The sequence below is a fragment of the Nelumbo nucifera genome, chromosome 2 (genome assembly GCF_055504915.1).
Source record: "Nelumbo nucifera cultivar China Antique chromosome 2, China Antique-T2T, whole genome shotgun sequence".
NCBI lineage: Eukaryota > Viridiplantae > Streptophyta > Magnoliopsida > Proteales > Nelumbonaceae > Nelumbo > Nelumbo nucifera.
The window spans coordinates 39,847,350-39,865,496 of record NC_142650.1 but is presented as its reverse complement, the minus strand read 5'-3'; the positions used below and the strand labels follow the sequence as shown (position 1 = coordinate 39,865,496).

The following is an 18,147-nucleotide window of genomic DNA, read 5'->3' as shown; positions in this document are numbered from 1 at the left end:
CCAATTCCTTAGGCTTTGGAAGTTGCCTGTATGTGGCGAGCTGCCTGTAAGGTGAGGAGGTCTCCGCCAGTTCAATAGTGTAGCCCTTAGGCTCTGGGGGCAACTTATAGTTCACTTTTGCTGATTTTGCTCATGTTGAGGAAGCGACTGGGTATTTAGCAATAGTGTGGCCCGTCGGCTTTGGGAGCGACTCGTAGTCCACTCATTGACTTTGCCCATGCCGAAGAGGCGACTGGGTCTTAAGCAGTAATGTGGCTCGTAGGCTTTGGGAGCAACTTGTAATCCACTCTTGTTTGACTTTGTTCGTGCCGAAGAGGCGACTGGGTCTTAAGTAGTAATGTGGCCCGCAGGCTTTGCCTGTGAGGTGCCGAACTGACTAGGCGCTGAGCTACCAGTGAGGTGCCGAGCTGACCAGGTGCTGAGCTGCATGCGAGGTGCTGAGCTGACCAGGTGTCGAGCTACTAGTGAGGTGCCGAGCTACCTGTATGGTGCCGGGCTGACCAGGTGCCGAGCTACTTGTAAGGTGCCGATCTGACCAGGTGGGTGCCTTAGAGCTATGATTGCGCTGCATCAGCTTCGTAATGCCGGTCACCCACTCCTACAAGAAGCTACTAGGAGCTCGACCTTTGGGGGTAGCACTACTAACTTTAGGTCGCCAGCTCACACAGGAGCCTTGGAAGGCTCGACCGGTAAGGGCGCCTATGTAGTCTGTTGGCCGCCAACTCCCGCGAAAGCCACAAAGAGCTCATCTTTGTAGGGGGGACCTTGCAAAGAGGACTGATGAAGCTTTATCCAAATTCAAGGTAAAGTTACTTAGTCTGTTAGCTCCCTGCATAGTCTTTTAGTTCATAAAAAATGTAAACTATAGAGCGAGAGCTTCAATTTCTAAAAAGTGAGGACTTAGCTTTTGTAAGATGAGAACTTAGCTTTTGTAGGATGAGAACTTAGCTTTCTGTAGTGTTTTCCCACAGACGGCGCCAATTGATGTAACCGTTTCTAGTCACGTTCCAATTTTTTGGCTAAGTACCTCGTCGTTTGACTTGCTCCCAGGTGGCCTGTGACTCAAGAGGATGATGGAGCTCCCTGGTGGTGAATTGCCTGGTGCTGAGCTACGTGGTGGCGAACTCCCTGGTGGTGAGCTACCTGGTGACGAGCTCCCTGGTGACGAGCTCCCTGGTGGAGAGCTACTTGGTGACGAGCTCCCTGGTGGAGAGCTACCTGGTGACGAGCTCCCTGGTGGAGAGCTACTTGGTGACGAGCTCCCTGGTGGTGAGCTATTTGGTGACGAGCTCCCTGGTGGAGAGCTACTTGGGTGGACTCGTCATTTGACCTGCTCCTAGGCGGCCTATAACTCAGGGGATGGTGGAGCTCCCTGGTGTAACGCAACCCGACTGCCCTCTGCATGAGGTGATCTCCTCTCCTTTGTAGGCGGCGAGAGCTGGGAGACCTGCGAGAACTCCATCTTTTCCTCTTCTTTGTAGGCGACGGGAGCTGAGGAACCTGCGAGAACTGAATCAGATGACTCGGGGGTATTTTCCTGGCGAGGACTCTCCGATGCCTAAGTTAGCATTATGATTGTAGGGAGCTTGGAGAGAAATGAGAGAGCTAGAGAGCATGGATTATCTCCATTTTTTCATCCTCTCCCCCTTGTCTTTGGGGGTCAGAGTCCTTATATAGTGGTGTCCTGTCAAATCAGGTGTAATAGCCTCTGTCAAGTCAGGCGTAACTGCCTCTGTCTATCTGCCGCAGTCGTTACTGCCAGAGTTGAGGTGGCGGGTGCAGGCGGCTGCTGCAGAGTACGGCTCTGCCAGTCAAGGGACAGCTCTCAGGACTAGCAGGCACTGCGCCGCCTAGCGAGAGACGTGGGCACAGGCCTCCGGATCTGTCAGGTATGGTTGTCAGGCAGGAGATCTTCCTGCGATACGCCGAGCTGCCCCTAAGTGCCGAACTACCTATGCTGAGCTACCTGTAAGTGCCGAGCTGCCCCTAAGTGGCGAGCTCTTCGTAAGACGCCAGGCTGCCTGTGGCGAGCTGCCTATGCCGAGCTACCTGTAAGTGCTGAGCTGCCCCTAAGTGGCAAGCTCTTCGTAAGACGCCAGGCTGCCTGCGGAGTGGCCAGCTGCCTATGCCGAGCTGCCCCTAGCTATACCGAGCTCCCCGAGCTATACCGAGCTCCCCAAGCTATACCGAGCTCCCCGAGCTATGCCGAGCTGCCCAATTGTCAAGAGGCTGCACTTGGTTTGCATGGGGTGTCGGGTGTCACAATTTCACTGGAGGGCCAAATCCGCCCTCATCAGGGACCAAAGCAACCCATGCGTGTACCAAAAAAGGTCCAAAAGTCCTCTCTCCAAACTTCCAACCCAAAGCAAATTGGAACACAGGAAGGAGAGAAAAACATCAACCAGACTGACCCAATAAGGTAAAAGGGAGTTTGTACTAAGGAAAGAAGAAGAAGAAGGGCCGGGCCCGGGCTCGGGCCCAAGTTCTAGGCCCGTTGGTCGGGCCGGGCTCGGGCCCAAGTTCTAGGCCCGTTGGTTGGGCCGGGCTCGGGCTCGGGCCTATCATTTTTCCGTTAATGAAGACTAAAAGCCCGGCCCATGAACAGGTCTAGTAGGGAGCACCAACGCACCATCAATATTATATACTATATCATCACAAAATTTGTCACATGCAAAGCACATACAAATACTTAAATATAATTTTATTTACTTATTTTATATATATATATATATATAAGTAAATAAAATAATAACCTAAATTTACAACACAAAAATAGGTGTCAAGCAAATTTTATTAGAATAAATAAACAAATAAATTAAAATACCAACACTGTACTTATTACAAGGAATCATTCTCTAGTAAATATATTAAAGGAAAATCCTAAAACTATGGAGCCATTCCTTTAATACATGAGATTCTATTATTTTTCCAATAAACAATATCCAAGAAGTGGGTACTTTCAAAAAACCCTCAAACTAGAGAGCGTCTCCCTAGACAAGTGACAATTGATTTTTCTCAAGAAAAAACATTTCAAAAGTAATTATTCTCGCTCTCAAATAAAAGCTTCATTCCTAAGACATGTATTTACCCACTCAAATGGTAGTTACCTCCATTCTCAAAAAGGTTAGTGGTAGTTATCTCCACTAAAAAAGAAGAAGAAAAAAAAAAAACAAAATCTCATTTTAAATGATGAAGGATTCATAAAATGTTTTTATAATCTCTTAAATATATATATATATATATATATATATATATATATATAATCAAATAAAATAATAACCTAAATTTACAACATACAAAATGGGTGCCAAGCAAAATTTATTAGAATAAACAAATAAATCAATCAAAATACCGACACTATACTTATTACAAGGGGTCATTCTCTAGTAAAGGAAAACCCTCAAACTAGTGAGCCGTTCCTTTAATAAATGACATTCTATTATTTTTTTAAGAAACAATATCTAAGAAGTGGGCACTTTCCACTCTCAAATAGACAGATTTCTTTTTAAAACATGTGTCTACCCACTCAAAAAAAGTGATAACAAAACTCCAATATCAAAAAACAATGCTAACTTTAGACATATGACTCTCCATAAAAAGTTTACACTTCAAAGTATGCTTGACTTATAAATTAAAAATTAAACCTGATTTAGTTATTTAAATTAATATAAGTAGTATATAAATATTAACTCTTAAATAAAATAGTATTATTACAAAAAACAAAAATTATACATAGGTGCCACGTAGTTAGCACATGTCACTCTCTATCTAACAAAATAGATGGACACAAAAGTAATTTGCGAGATTTAAGGGCATTTCCACATCCAAAACTAAAAAATGGTAAATTGTTGAAACCTCTCCTAAATTTCGTAATTGCAATCACCTTCCCTTAACTTTTTAATATAGTTGCAAATAGATTTCCTCTATTATAATCCTTTAACAAAGAGGAGCATGAAAATGTCCAAAATGCCCATGTATTTACTTTTGACCAAAATGCTTATTTTCCACATTTTATCTTCATATCAATCACTATCCCAAACCCTTGAGCAATATCTTTGTAAAATTGTTTTATTTTCTTAATTTCACTTTCTTGCCAATCTTTGAAAGGTAAGGCTACAACTTTATACTTTTTTTGGTTGTTCTTTATAAAGTTTGTATTGCCTTTTATGTAGAAACCAACCTTGGTTAGGGGTGGCAATTTCTCACCCAACTAGATGAACCCACCCAACCCACCTAGTATCTAAACACCCAATCTATCCATTTACTTGGTGGGTTGAAAATGGGTTAATTTAAATGGGTTGATCAGGTTGGGTTATGGATAATCATTGGGTTAACAACTAAAAATACAAGTATGAATTCATTAACCATTTTTTTAATTTTCTTCATTTAAGTGAAATAATTTATAATTAATGCATTAATTTTCTATTAATAATTGACTTCCGGTTCCAATATGAACAAACTGATCACCTTGGTTCGATCCATTTGGATTGGTTAGTCTAGGCCAAACCAGCCGACTTGAATTCGGTTTGGTTATGGGCGGACTGACCCGACCCAAATGCATACTAGTATGGCCCCCTACGACTTGAATCAACGTGGTTTGTTCACTTTGACATGGTTTAGGCTAGTCATTTTTTGTGCGAGCTTGCACAACCCGAACCAACTTGACCTAAATTTGTATCGTCCTGTCCAGCTTGCTTTGAGATCTGTCAGCTCGGTCACAAACCTATATGCAAGTATGCAACCCAATAAGGACCGGTCAGAGACAGGTTGCCATTTGATTGAACCAGATTGGTTTGTTCAGACAAATCCGTATCCAAATGGTTCAACCACTATTGATGTGATTAGCTCGAAGACAAATCTAGTTAAATAATTCAAGTTGGTCTGACCGATTTGAACCTAAGTGGTTCGTCCAACTCAAAACTTGAAAATAGTTAAATGGCTTCAAGTGATTAATTGCATTTTATCCTCCTTTTAAAAATAATATGATGTAATGAGATTTGAACATTCACCACTTGTATTAATAATAGCTACTATTACTATCAAGCTATGGCCAATTTATTTATTAAAAGAGAGTTAACTTTTAATTTTAAGTACATAAATATAAGATTAATGAATTGGGTAGGTTAGGTTAGATCAAGACGAGTTTCAATTGAGTTTAACCCATTTAAATTTATATAACTGGGTCATTAATAAATTGGCGGGTTAGATGGATTGGGTTTAATCTCAATACAAACCAAAACTCAACTCAACCCACTCAATTGCCACCACTAGCCTCGATAAGAGTATAAGGGATCTGTTAGGAGATTTTAATATAAGGTCTACTTGCAATTGTGTCAAAAAATGTAAAAGAGGTACTTCTTGCCAAACTTCAGGAGAGGGAAAAACTAAAACCAGGGCATTGTTGGCTTCTTGCGGTTAAGGTTTTCACCCTTCCATGGGTAACGGCAGACAAACTAACCACAGTCAATGCTCTCGCTGTGAAGCGAAGATGCTGCAAGGAGTGAACCCAGCTTCCACAAAATTCGAAAATGGCACAGGCAGTGGCAGTTTCGACATTTTGTAGCAAAATGAGGGGTATTTGATTCACTCATGTGGGAGAAAGACTAGAAAACTGCAGAGAAAGGGAAGGTGGAAGGTGTGTTTATAGTTTATACTTGTTTTTTTTTTTTTTTTTTGTTTGAAATATATTATCTCTGTTTATTCTCTCTCTGCTTGGAGATTTTTTTTACAAGAAACAACCAAATTAAATCTCTCTAGATGGCAATGGTAATTCATTGCAGACTATGTATTATAAACTTTGATTGACTGTGTGTCTCAATATCTTCTGATTTGGACTTCATTGTTCCCTGCAGGTGTGCGAATCGCTCCCATTTTTATTGTTTTTTCTTCTGCTATAATTTGCTTCGTTATCTCTTTCTTCCACTTGTCTACTACCGCTCTAAATCCTGATTTAGGGTTTCTGATCTTTCTCATTCCATTCACTTTTATCAAAGTGGAAATGTACGTACATTTTGCTCCTGCTTGCTATTTAGGTTTTGGTTTGGATTCTGGATGTAGGGAATGGTACATTTGTGTAAATCACACCTAAAATATGGCGTCTGTGGTAGTGCCGTTTCAGTTGTTTGGCTGAGGAGTGAATCTCGTGAGTTTGAAGTCTGGGTTTCTGATTCTAGATATTGCCGTTGATTAGGTTTCACTGAATTTAGTGGTTTCTAGGGTTTCTGATCTTTCACATTTTGGTTTTCTCTTGCGGAAATGGAAAGTTGAATATGTATTAGGGACATGGAAAGTTGGGTATGTAATGTGTCTCTTGATTTGGGGTTTGGGTTCTTTGTTTAGAATTCCAGATTTGGAATTGGTGGACTTCTGCGGTTATTTGCAGTTACATTGCCTATGATCTATCTCATTATGATGTTTTGGTTTACAAATAAGACAGCTGATATTGGCAGCGTTTGACCTTGAGTTATGTGAATCTTAGTTTTTCTCAAAAAAAGTTTATATTCTGCTATGTTAAGTGGCTTTACTAGAAATGGGATTCCGGATGCAATTGGTTTCACGATTTTAGGTTTGTATTCTGGATTTTTAATTCCGTCTGGGGACACACTGAGGTTTAACTGTCTGAGGCCGTTGATTTTGGAGATTACTCCCCCATTTTAGTTTTTAATATAGAAAATGGAATGGTGGTATGCTTTTCAGATCCTAGATGTTTGGAAGTGTTTCACATTAAGGTTGGACTGACGTCATATTTCAGATGGTTGTGGCTTCTGTGTTTTATTTCATGTAACAAAAGTGTTATTAATTTTGCATAGTTATTACCTTTTAAATGAATATTTGTTTTGTTTGTTCAGTCCCTTTATTTTGACTTATGTTGGGATTTTTAGATATCTCACTGAAAATTTGGAATACAGGTTCCCATTCGATCTTCAAATTTTCTTGTGTATTTTGATCTGGAATTAAGAATCTTTTACACATAAATTCAATGTTTTATGGACATAGGCATGGGAGTCTGCACCCAAAATGTGTAAATTTTAACATTATAAAGCCAAAGAAAAGGTTTAAAATATTATCTTTGTTACTTAATAACATTTTATAGAAAAATGGCATTCATTATTTATTTATGTTGAATAAGCAAAGATATGTTAGATAGAAGTGCCATTTAAGAACCCATGGAATGTCAGATTACAATGCATGTACACATGGATACTTCATCCATTTAGGAGAGTCAATGAAACACTGCTTAAATGTGAAATGTAAACCAGTGTCAGCAGTAAGATTAGGAGATAGGCTATCTATTCCCAAGCTATTATTATGGTTCACATGATGCTGGGACGGTTTGACCAAGGTATGGTATCCTATTTTATAGGAAGCTCCCATAATCCAAGTTTTTTCCCAAAGCTGGTTTTCAATGTCTTTGAATGAAAGAGCAGTGGTCACTCGGTCTTGTGGAGAAGCCTAATTGCTGCTGTTGCCCCCATGTCTTTGTCCTTGGTTTTGGAATCCGAGGACAAGCATACATTAATTTGAAGTTGAAAAAATGGTTACTGAGGTCAAGAGTTTACTGGACGATATTTCAGTTCTGGTAGGAGCTGATGACACAGTTTTCCTCTTTCCATCTCTTTTTAGTTCATGCTGCAGCCACTGGTTTTTAATTTTATTGCTGTTTTTTGTTTGAGTTGCCATCATTTTAATTTTTCTACCAAAAAGAACATGTTTTTGACAGGAATGTATTTCTTATTTTCAGATAAATTCTGAATATTACATAAGGACATATGACATTGGGATGTCATCACTACCATGCTGATGATGTTAAAGATGGATACCTTACAGTGATCATGCTGGTACTGTCCTGTACATTGGTTATAACTGTATCAGTTGGAATTGCATTGAACTTGTGACTATTTTTGCCAGTTCCTTTGGTATCACAAAGTAAAGATGGGTTCCAGATTCCCATCCCATCAGCTCAGTAATGGCCTCTATGTATCAGGCCGTCCTGAGCAACCAAAGGAAAGGCCTCTGACAATGAGCTCAGCTGCCATGCCCTACACTGGTGGTGATATCAAAAAGTCAGGAGAACTGGGAAAGATGTTTGATATTCATGTAGAAGGCTCCAAGTCAAGGAAGTCTGGACCTCTAACTAATGCTCCTTCAAGGACGGGATCATTCGGAGGTGCAGCATCACACTCAGGACCAATCATGCCAAATGCTGCAGCTCGTGCAAGCTATTCTACATCAGGTCCTGTAACTTCTGGTGGGATCCCAGGCTCAGCTTCCTTGGTAACAGGAGGATCAAATAGGCAGAAATCCAACTCTGGACCACTTAATAAACATGGGGAGCCTGTTAAGAAATCTTCGGGTCCTCAATCTGGAGGAATGACTCCAGTTGTACGCCAGAACTCTGGTCCTCTTCCACCAGTACTCCCTGCAACTGGTCTCATTACATCTGGCCCTATTTCTTCAGGCCCACTAAATTCATCTGGAGGCCCTCGGAAGGTATCTGGTCCTTTGGACTCTATGGGATCAGTCAAGCTACATAGCACTTCAATTGCTCACAACCAGGCTGTGACTAATCTTAGCCAGGAGGATGACTACTCCTTTAAGGGGAGTTTCCCAAAGCCAATATTGTGGTCCATGATTTTGTTGTTTGTGATGGGTTTCATTTCAGGTGGTTTTATTCTTGGTGCTGTCCACAATGCCATTCTTCTCATTGTTGTTGTGGTTCTCTTTGGTGCTGTTGCTGCACTTTTCACATGGAACACTTGTTGTGGAAGAAGAGCTATCCTGGGTTTCATTGCCCACTATCCAGATGCAGAGCTCAGAACTGCAAAGGATGGGCAATATGTCAAAGTCTCTGGGGTATGTATCTTCTTGAGGAATGCTGACACAATTTTTCTGTCCAATCAAGAATTATTCTTGATTGTTTATTTAATGTTTTAAAAAATATTTGTACTTATGGATAGGAAAAACATGGGATTCAGAAAATTGCTTTTACTTTCAAGATACCATGGAGAAAAGGAAGGACTTATAACTCTGATTTTTTCCATTCATTTCAGCCTTTCCCCTAGGAGAGGAAGTTAAAGGAGAAACTGAAGGAGTGATGGAAGAGGTCTATGTACATTAGATACTGACACAATCACTACTGATTTTTTAGACAACCTTGGGCAATCTGATGCACTGCCATATAGTTCTAATAATGTTGTTAAATAATATTAACGGCTATTTAATAGAGATTTAAATTAGAAAATTTAAAATAAAAAAGAATAGGAAAAGAATAATTATCATTAGTCTATTAAAGTTTATGTTAAATACCAGAAGTGAGGAAGGTTAAGAACTGAAGGTTCCCTTTTGTAATCTTTGCCCATGGAAAATGAGATTGTTTCTCTTACTTAGTGGGTTATCCTGCTTTCTAACAAATTATAGTTGTCAAAGTCTTATGATTTATGATAAAATTCAAGACTCAAATTGTGAATCCCAAGGGTACCAATTCATATCTTACACGTAAATCCTCTTTTGAAAAATATTACAATTATTATTTGAATCTTATAGTTTGATTTGTGAATTTTATGATGCATAGGATTCACGCTGTTTGAATCAATTCAATTTGTACCTAGTTCTCTACTTTGTTTTTTCTTTTTTTCTTTTTGTTTTAATTTTTCTCAAGGGGCTTTTGTCTTAAAACCCTTGTTATAATAAGACTTTGTTATATTAATTTCATATATGGTATATATGGATTGAAAATGGGGTAAAATTGCTTTTCTATATATATTTAAGTTGTTAGTATCATCTTCATCATCATTTAAGCCTTTTCCCAACTATATGGGGTTGGTTGCAGGAATCCTATTCACCATTCCATTCTATTCAATGCCATATCCATTCTTAAATTATGGGCCCTTGAATCATTTCTCACTACTCCAACCCATGACCTTTCTGGTCTCCCCTTGGATCTTCTAGCCCCTTCAACTTGTAACAGATTACTTCTTATTGGTGATGTAAATGTTCTCTACACGTGCCCCAACATCCTAGTCTACTTACCCTCATTTTATACTCCTAGGTTCATTCTAATAAGTTCCTCCTTGGATCCTATCCTTTCTACGTTTCCCAGTCATCCATCCCAGTCATCTATGGCGCTGCGGCCCAGTGGCCATTTCTGTGGAGGATTATCGGAAACCACCGCCATGCTGGCTGTGTCAGTTGAGCTGCCGCCTCCGCCCAAGGAAGAAGACAGGGTTGAGGTAGATGTAGGAGGGCTTGGGCTCCTTCTTGTATCCAGAACTGAGGTAGGCTCGCTGCCCAGACAGCTACTGTCCTTCCACTTCCCTCCAGATCGGAGAAATCTCTGCAACTTCTAAAACCCCCTTCCCCTACAAAAGAAAAAAAGAAAAAACTACTGAATTTTCTGCCACTTGTCTCAGCCTACTGTGGTCTATGGTGCCTTTTTCTTTTAATATTTTTTCCTTTTCTTACAGACTTGAACCCAATAAACCACACTGTATATTATATTAAAATAAATATCAAAAAAGAAAAAAAAGTTGAACTGCCCGAAACCTTTCATAGTTTCTATATTCCAGGTCTACCCTTGCCTCTTTCATTCATTTCGGATTCGTTGTTATTCACGTTCAGATAACCTCAGGGTGATTTGGTAATTTTGGACCTGGTAGCTTTCTGCATCAGGTTATTGAAATTAAATAGAATGATCAGCTTGACATTTCAGATATTTTCTCTGGTCGTTTAGGTCTAGTCCATGTGCTTAGCTCCTAAGCTTACAGTGACAGTACACTATTGTCAGGTGGCACGCATATAGAAGTGTCTAGAGACACCATGCTGTTCTGATCAAATGACAGAAATCTGCATTGGGCCTGTCTGTACTTTTTTGATATTTTTTCGACCTTCCCTTGGATACCTCCCAGGTAGACCCCACTACTGAGTTCGATAGATTGATCCATCGTAGCCATTCAATTGTTGTACAAACACGATTTTTTGTGTAACCACTCCATCTCTGCCGTTGATTTGAATGAGTAAACAAAACGAACGGTCATCCTTGTGTCAAAAACTCAGGAGGGATGTTAATAAAACGAACGTTAATTATCTTTTTAAAGATAATTAAAAAGGAAATCTATATATATAAGGGGTGGTCTCCCCTTTCACCAAATGGCAGTATTTCCCTTTCATATATATATATATATAAAATTCTTCATTGAAACAAGGTTTGACCATCCGGTTTTTGGGTCGACGGTTTGACCGTCTGGTTCGAATGGACGGTCCATTGACAACAAAAATTACAAGCAAAAAATTACGGAATCATTATGGCCACCGGTTTTCGGGTCGATGTTTCGACTGTTCGGTTTGAATGGACGGCTCGTTTTTATTACTGAATTATCTTTCCATTTCAAAAAAAAGAAAATCACTGGGAGATTAGGAATGTAATGGAGAGCACACACTTTCCATTGATGGTGCGATGGAAAAGGGATCTGGAGATTGAAGCAAAGAATTTCTTGTTCAAGGAAAGATGTAATGGAGTTACAATGATTAAGATCGGAGAAGACAAGAGAGCTTCCTTATTCGTAGTTGAAGAAGCTATCAGTTGGCTCAAAGGATTTGTCTATGGAGCTTCCTACACTGTTAAACAAGGTTGGAAGTGCTCATTGGGCGTAATGGGGAAGTATGAAGCAAAAGTACAAATACAAAAGGTTGGTTTGTAGCTATAGTTGAACAATTCGGTGATAATAGAAGACAGTTTTTGTGTGTTCTAGAGGGTAAAGGAAGAAGTGGCTGACTGGCTTTTGTAGAGAAATTGTAGGAACTGATGCTGGCATGCTGCTAAAGGAAGAAGCTCAATGGAAGGAAACATGGGATTTTTTTTGGGGAGGAAGTACCTAATGAGTCCCAGTCAAGAAAGGAGCAATCAAAGGTTGATACAAAGCCTCAGTTGGCTTGCTCGATGAAAAACCAGAAGCTGGTGTTTGCAGAGAGAGGAGGGGATTGGAGCTAGAGGTTAGTTCTTACAGCCCAAAGAGACGTAGCAGACTTGGGAAAAAAATACTAGTGTATGTTGAAGAAACACAAGTTTAAATAGCCTACATCCATTGTGCCGTTTGGTGATAGGAAAGCAATTATGGATGTGGGAGAAGAAGGGGGATTGGGAAAAGATGAAAGCTAAAAAGCCAGATGAGCCAAGGCTCGAAGGAAACCAAAAAGCCTCCTAACTGCCCAGCGGGGGTCTTCCCTTCTATAGAAAATAATTCAAATACCTTTGGAAGAGGAGATAAGCAAATGAGCATTAAATCATTTGTCAAGGCTTTAAAATCTGGGGCCATGCCAGATCCCATGTGGGGACCACTTTCTAAGGAGAAAAAGGGGTTGGTCATGTCCAAACCAGTTGCCTCAATGAGGAACCAGATAAATGAACTGGGTCGAGTAATTAACCTAAACAAAGGGGAGGCACGTAAGCCACTTAAGGGTCAGGTGACTTGAGATTCAAGGGCGGATGCAGTCTACATGGAGGAGAAGGAAAGGAATATAAGGAGCCAGGGGTGGTCAGCCGAGAGAAATTAGTGGTGGGGTTCGCCATTTGAAAAGGATCGATAAGGATTTTAAGAAGCCAAATTAAGTAAAAAGGCTGTAGGTAATGAGGGGAATATTTAGAAGAAAAGCAGAAATAAAAGAATTGGATTCGGAGAGTTTGTCGGAAAATTGGTGTGGCTGACAGTGAGATACAAAGCAGGAAAGAAGATTATCACGATCGAAGACGACAACAATTTTCAAGGAAAGAAGAGGAAGGAATATACAGTCGAACAAGATGAGAGGACCATTGGAGTTTGCTGAGGTGAAATCGCAAGAGTTTGACCTCAGTCATGGGTTGGATGTTTTAGATCCGAGCCAAAACTCTTTTTTGGCAGTGGCACAGGAGCCTAACAATGTTAGTGGAGGCTGTAGGTGGAGGAATAAAGTGTTCAAAGGTAGGGTGGAAGTGAACATCGGAAAGGCAGAGCTACCGATGACAATAGGAAACAGAAACATGAAGTATGATGAGGCTAGATTGAGAGTTTTAGAAATCAAAACCTCTGGAAGAAGATAACAGGACAAGGGAGGAGAAGAAATAGGGGTGGAGGAAACACTTTTCTTCAGACAACATTGCTGGCCTTGTAACTGTATTCTAAAATTTTCCTTTTAGCGTAAGTAGCATTCTTCTATCACAGAAGACTCTGGATGCACATCTCTATTTTGCCCGTTGCCTAGGATGAAGGTGGTGTGAATAAGATCAGTATTGGGTAAAGGTGCAAATATCTATTTAGACTAAGACCTGTTTTTAAGATCAATAGGCATTGGACCTGTAGAAGTATAATTGATGGCATATCAAGTTGTCTCTGTGGTAGTAAATATATGTTTTTTTTTTCTTTGTAAATTGTTTAGTGGTTGGTAGGTTGAGTTTCTAGCAATGGTGCGGTGTGGGCAGGCCTGGGTTGACTATTTCCTAATTTTGAAAGGTTTACAGTATGATGCTTGGACCTGATGTTGAAAATTCTCAAAATAGTTACCAAGTTTACACTTGTTGATATTCCTTTCTATCTTTTTGCAATTACCCAATACCCACGAACATTCAATGGCATATATACATTGTTCAAGCTATTATGGGTTGTGATTCATGCAGGTGGTTACCTGTGGAAATGTACCCCTTGAGTCATCTTTCCAAAAGGTTCCCAGATGTGTTTATACATCCACAAGTCTATATGAGTACCGGGGATGGGATTCAAAGGCTGCCAATACTACACATCGCCATTTTACATGGGGGCTTCGATCACTTGAGGTGAGTTCTTTTCATTGCTGCTAATTTATTCTTTTTTACGAGTTAATAATTTTTGGTTGTTGGAATTAATTTTACTTTTAAGGATAAGGTTACAATTATTATAATAAACTATCCCTGCTCCTCTCCAATTCCTTTGTCCAGTTTTCCATGATAAATTTACTCTTTTTTGATAATTTCCATGATAAATTTACTTCCATGTCTGAATTATTTCTTTTTGTCAATCTTTCTCATTCTATAGTAAGTACTTGTGGCAAATTGCTTCATAATGCCCTACACACTTAAAAATCTGTTCTTGTTCTGCTATTTTTGAATGGAAGTGTAAAAATGGACATACTGTTTGTGTTTCATCAATTTGGAAATCGAAGTCCTTTGCACCTTTCTATATGCAAATGCCACCCATGGATTGTTCATTCTATTGCCACGTCATGGGGGTGATGGCCTATGAAGTAGGGCTGATCATGGGCCAAGTTTAGCACTCATGAAAAAAAAGGCTTCAGCCTAGGCCCAGGCCTGGCCCAGCCTGCACCGCAGGCCTAAATTATAAGCCCTGGTCCGGGCTGGGCTTATAGGCTTTCTGGGATTAATGAAAAAATTAATTATTTTGAAAATTTTAAATTAAAATAATATATAATACATGAAAAAAACCATTGCACAAGCCCAAACTAGGCTACTCTTGACTAGTTTTTGGGCCTATTGCACAAAAATAAAGGCAATGGGCCTCATTTAATTCGTAAGCTTGGTTTATCTTGGCTTATTCTTTTATAGATGGAGGCAGGGTGGCTTTCATTCCCATTCTTGAGCAATGTGGGACATGAGACAACATTCAATAGTGAGTGTTGCCATTGAGTTTTGTCCCAAGTCCCACATTGCTCAAGAATGGGAACGAAGGAAAGGTCATGCCTAGGACAAATCTCATACCTGAGTTGACTCGTGTGCTGACACGTGTCAATTCATGAATATGTGTTAAAAAATTTATATTTTATATAAATAGTAAATGAAAGGTTCAAAGTATCGATATGTATCGGCCTGTATCGGCCGGTATGTATCGTATTGGAGCCTTCCCGATATGCCCCTACAGGGGGTGTTTCGGGTCGGCAAGTGGTTCAGGGGGTAGACCAGCCTTAAACCGGCCCCTCTGAACCAGATTCGAAAAAGAAAAAAGAGTACTGATACAGTCCGATACGCCCTACCGGTGTATCGCCCTGTATTGATACTTTGAACCTTAAGTAAATGTTTAATATAAAATAAAATATATTTGCATACAAATAACATATAAAATATATAATATTAAGTATATAATTTATTATATAATGCATAATATAATATATTATAATATAAAAATATTATACATTTAAGAATTAAGAATATATATTATATTATATTGTGGACTGGGACGGGCCCAGGCTGGGCTTGAAGTGTTAGGCCCAAGCCCCGCCAGAATTTTCTGGGCTTAATGCAGGCCTGGGCCAGGCCGGGCTTGCACACAAAGACCTTGGCCCAGGCCCATAAATTTATGAGCTTGCTGAGCTGGGCCAAGAATGATCACCCCTACTATGAGGCATTCAAATAGGATCACATTGAAGTTCCTTAGTTCAATTGTTTTACTTTCTTTGGTCTTTAACTTTTGCTAAATGAACAGAAATAGTAAAAAAAAAGAAATTCTTAAATAAACACTTGACAATTAGAATCTAGTCTGTCTGTCCATGTTAAACACAAGTTTTTATTGTGAATTCCATGTCTGCACATAGTCTATGCTGTAATCCAAGTGATATCTATGGAAAATGGCTTTAGCTGGGAACTGTATCTGCTATATGCCCTTCCCCTCTTTAAGGGTTACACTGTTACAGTTGACATGGAGGGCATTATTTATTGGAAGCAATTTTTTTTCTTGTTGAGAAACATGACCTAGCATGAGTGACACCGTATGTTGATGTTAATCTGTGCCTTCATTGACACATTCTGTTTATTTTGGCAGAGGCATGTGGTCGACTTCTATATTTCTGATTTCCAGTCTGGTTTGAGAGCATTGGTCAAGACTGGCTATGGTGCCAGAGTGACACCATATGTTGATGAGTCTGTTGTTGTTGAAATCAACCAGTCAAATAGAGACTTATCTCCAGAATTTATCAGGTGGTTAAGAGAGAGGAATCTGTCAAGTGATGATCGTGTAATGCGCATGAAAGAAGGGTAAAAGTTCCAACTCTTGCATCTGTTGGTTTAATCAAGTACATTATTTATCTTGGACAAAATGTGGATCCATTTCTTTATGGAAAATGGTTCAAGAAAAAAAAGAAACAGTTGATTTATTCTGAATCCCCAAGCTGGCGTTTGGTAAGTAGTTAAGTTGTTCGTTCTATGTTTGGTAGGTACATCAAGGAAGGCAGCACTGTCAGTGTGATGGGAGTTGTTCAAAGGAATGATAATGTGCTCATGATCGTTCCTCCCCCTGAACCCTTTTCAACAGGATGCCAGTGGGTCAAATGTATCCTACCAGCAAGCCTTGATGGCATTGTTTTGAGATGTGAAGACACATCAAAGATTGATGTCATTCCAGTGTAACCAGAGGGATTGGGAAGTGGTGTTTTCCTTTTTAGTGCCCTTCCAAAATTTAGATTGTTGGTACAACGGTGGCAATGATGATTATGGTGATAATTTTTAAGATGAGATGGTGTTTTTCCTTCTTAATTTGTTGTATAGTTCTGTGTCTTCTTTTCTTCTTTTAGGGGTTGAAAGCTTTTGTAATTCAGCTGGCTTCATTATTGTAACAGAGAACTTGAGTTGTTTGAAGAGGTGATTGGCTTTGGGTCTATGCGGAGAAGTGTTTAGTCAAATATTGAGTAGAATCTCTCTCTCTCTCATTCACACACACAGACACACCTGAACGTGTTCCCAAGTCCCACATGTATATCGACGGTCTTAAATATTTCAAGTCAAGCAATTTTTATTGTACACAGTTACCTCCACTTTCTAATTCGATTTCCTAACTTAAATAAAGACTCAGCATAATGACTTTTAGGTTGCATTTGGTACAAGTGCAAAAAGTTTATATGCCGATGTAAATGCAAATTTGGTCAAAGAATATCAATGTTTTTGAATGATCGTTGACCTGGATGGTCGGACCGTTCGGTCTGGAAACCGTTTGAACAATCGGTTCCGTTTCACCCCTAACTCGTTATTGGGTCAAAACCCATTGACTTTGTCAAAAAACCGCTGACCCGGTTGGTTGAACCATCGACTCATTCGACCCGGCCAGCAGTTTGTAATATAAAGTTGCAAAGAGAACTCAGATGAAGATGATTCAGATCTGAGATTCAGTCTGAGACACGAATTCAGATCTGGGATCTAGCACAAAGAGAAGAAGAAGAAGAAGAAGAAGAAGAAGAAGAAGACACAAGATCCAAGAACTCAGATACACAAACTCAGATCTCAGATCTGTATTTGTTGCCGCCGTCGCCGGTGAGCATCTAATCATCCTCATCCTCTTCCTTCTTCTTCCCTCCTCTCATTCTTCTTTCTTTTTTTCTTTCTCAGATAACAGTTCTCCTTTTTCCTTCTGCTTTTTGGCTTTCTTAGCCAACATCTCTTACGAGGTTTGCATATTAGGGCAAATCTCATATAAACATTTGCCTTAATATGCAAACCGTCCGAACCGTTTGACCCGGACGGTTGAACCGCTGACCTGGAAATCGGTAACTAGAATGATTTCGTTTCCGGGTCGGTTTTTAAAGCCGTGAAGAATACATCTGGGAGTAAACTTGGATTTGTTTTGCACTGATACATTTTAAGTTTGCTTCCCATTTTTGGAAGCGAACCTTGCTATCATTTTGAATGAAAACTGTAAAAAAAATATATATACTTTATTTTCAATACAAACATGTGTTCTTACCAGATGCAACCTTAAAATACCTGAGTCATTGTGGGGCTTAGGGGTGATCATTTCAGCCCGACCTGGCCTAGCTCGAAAAGCCCGGGCCCGCATCAGGCCTACAAAATTCTGGATATGCAAAAATCGTGAATCCAAAGTTTTTTAATAGTCAAAACTCTTTTATTTTTCACTTTGATATCTATTTCTATATATAAATCCATCCCCTTTGGTCCAATTTTCATATACTTATAATACCGTTTTTATTTATACAAATTTTCATTTTATCATGTAAATTCATTAATAGGTCTAAATTCAAACTTTTATATAATAAAATAAAACCTTTATTCTTTATCTAATTTTCTATTCTATCCTTTGTTTCTCTCAAATTTAGTCATTAGTTTGAGCTTTTGTATGAGTATAACACCCCCTTTTATTTAAGCATTTTTTTTGATAAAAGTAAGAAGAGCTACACAAGAAGACA

The 18,147-nt window shown here is 39.5% G+C and overlaps 1 protein-coding gene across 7 annotated transcripts; it reads left to right on the top strand.

Moving 5' to 3' along the window:
* Positions 1-5,394: 5,394 nt before the first annotated feature.
* LOC104599178 (protein SHOU4-like) lies at positions 5,395-16,632 on the top strand. 7 transcript variants are annotated; one of them, XM_010261603.3, is made up of 8 exons: positions 5,626-5,766; positions 5,853-6,000; positions 7,364-7,579; positions 7,742-7,838; positions 7,909-8,853; positions 13,646-13,801; positions 15,777-15,988; positions 16,168-16,632. In XM_010261603.3, exons 4-8 carry the CDS (start codon positions 7,770-7,772, stop codon positions 16,358-16,360), a joined length of 1,575 nt encoding a protein of 524 aa, XP_010259905.1. In that variant the 5' UTR covers positions 5,626-5,766; positions 5,853-6,000; positions 7,364-7,579; positions 7,742-7,769; the 3' UTR covers positions 16,361-16,632. The 7 variants fall into 7 exon arrangements, with proteins under 7 accessions (XP_010259904.1, XP_010259907.1, XP_010259905.1 ...); XM_010261602.3 differs by lacking the exon at positions 7,364-7,579 and having other exon boundaries at positions 5,395-5,635; XM_010261600.3 differs by lacking the exon at positions 7,364-7,579 and having other exon boundaries at positions 5,635-5,766.
* Positions 16,633-18,147: the final 1,515 nt, after the last annotated feature.

Bases quoted from the DNA above. Each gene is read 5' to 3' on its own strand.
- LOC104599178 (XM_010261605.3), top strand. From the start codon at position 7,770: ATGACATTGGGATGTCATCACTACCATGCTGATGATGTTAAAGATGGA. The intron at 7,839-7,908 runs GTACTGTCCTGT...TATTTTTGCCAG, and splicing joins ACCTTACAGTGATCATGCTG to TTCCTTTGGTATCACAAAGT. The intron at 15,989-16,167 runs GTAAAAGTTCCA...TATGTTTGGTAG, and splicing joins GTAATGCGCATGAAAGAAGG to GTACATCAAGGAAGGCAGCA.